We start from the raw sequence: 1,680 nt of genomic DNA, 5'->3' as shown, positions 1-1,680 counted from the left end.
ATTTCCTAGAAACTTCTATGCTTTCACAACAAAGAAATCATAACTTATACATGCTGTTGTTATTTAATTCCAAGTCAGCCCTGGACAAACGTAATTGTGATTCAAAGATGTTCTGGCCGTGACTGTACAGTATAATTTTGTACATTTTTTTTTTTTTGTATAGCTAGGACTACCTTATCCACCATAACATTATTTTAAAGATGATTTAATGTGATTTAAGAGTAATTTCCTTATATATAATAAGGAGAACTCTTTAGCTTGATTTATTCTCTAGTCTAAATTGACTGCTCTTTCTCTTGTAGCTTTATTGGTTCACTGTGGAATTTGGCCTGGTGAAGGAGCCATGTGGCATTCGTGCTTATGGAGCAGCAACCCTGTCGTCTTATGGGGAACTTGAACATGCCTTATCTAACAATTGTGAGAAGAAACTTTTTCAAACGGAAACAGCATCTCTTCAGGAATATGACGATAACGATTTGCAACCCATCTACTTTGTTGCAGAATCCTTTGAAGATATGAAAGACAAAATGAGGTAGTATCATTTTCTTTCTTGTTACATCCCTATTATTGCAAATACATACACACGTATTTGCATGCTGATAAACATACATATTGGGCCATGCCATAAATAATGCGGTTTTTTTCTCAATTCATTGAACTAAAAATCGGAGGGGGACGGGGTAAATTACCTGCATCAACTTGCTATAAAAGCAGGTAGTAATTTTACCTTGTACTTATTCTTGATGCAAGTTTTCAAGAGTGTAGTTCCATCGTAACAATTATTTTTTCAAAGCTATAACGGAAATGGAAAAGGAGCATATTCGGCATATTTTGCCTTATGAGTTCAACAAAGGCAACAACGCAACGGAAAGTGCGAGGAATATTAATACAATATATGGGGGTCGGACAATAAGCGTAAGCCAGTGTCAACAGTGATTCCAGAAATTCCGAGCCGGAAACTACGAGCCCCGTCCTGGAAGATCTGTAGAGCTCGGCGAGGACATCCTGCAAACCCTGGTGGAAAACAATCCCATCGTAGTTGAGTAACTAGCAGAGAAGCTTGGATTTGGTCCTTCAACTATTCATAGACACGTGCGTGCCATCGGAAAATGACCATCTTTGGTTTCAAAAGCAAAGATGTTCTTCCATCAGGATAATGCTCGGCCACATACAGCGAGGATCCCATTCACCAGACATTGTTCCATCTAATTATCATTTATTCTGCAGTCTTCAAAATCATTTGGACGGACAAAAAAATATGAATTCTGTAGACGAGATTAGAACAGTACTGGAGGAGCATTTTTCGTCAGGAACAAGTGAATTTTGGTAGAGGGGCCTTGCAAGACTACCACATAGATGGAAGAGTATTGTAGAAAATGAAGGAGAGTATATTTTAGATTTAAAAAGAATTTTGTTTATCTTAATTTTTAAAAATAAAGGAAGTATTAAAAAACCGCATTATTTATGGGATGACCCAATACATACATACATACATACATGCATGCGCACATATGCATACAATGCATACAAACACATATACACGCACAAGTATATACACACATACAAACGTGTGTATATATGTGTGTGTGTTTGTGTATATATATATATATATATATATATATATATATATGTATATAAATATATATATGCATGTATATATATATATATATAAATATATAT

General features: G+C 35.3%; 1 protein-coding gene across 1 annotated transcript in view; it reads left to right on the top strand.

Annotated features, from left to right (window-relative positions):
- Positions 1–1,680, top strand: part of LOC106871451 (tyrosine 3-monooxygenase) — a 392,944-nt gene that overhangs the window by 388,604 nt on the left and 2,660 nt on the right. Inside the window, exon 14 of the mRNA XM_052971214.1 lies at positions 303–532. Within this exon, the coding sequence (XP_052827174.1) occupies positions 303–532 (230 nt within the window). The remainder of the gene's footprint in view (positions 1–302; positions 533–1,680) is intronic.

The sequence above is a fragment of the Octopus bimaculoides genome, chromosome 10 (assembly GCF_001194135.2).
Source record: "Octopus bimaculoides isolate UCB-OBI-ISO-001 chromosome 10, ASM119413v2, whole genome shotgun sequence".
NCBI lineage: Eukaryota > Metazoa > Mollusca > Cephalopoda > Octopoda > Octopodidae > Octopus > Octopus bimaculoides.
This window is presented reverse-complemented; position numbering and strand designations above follow the sequence as displayed.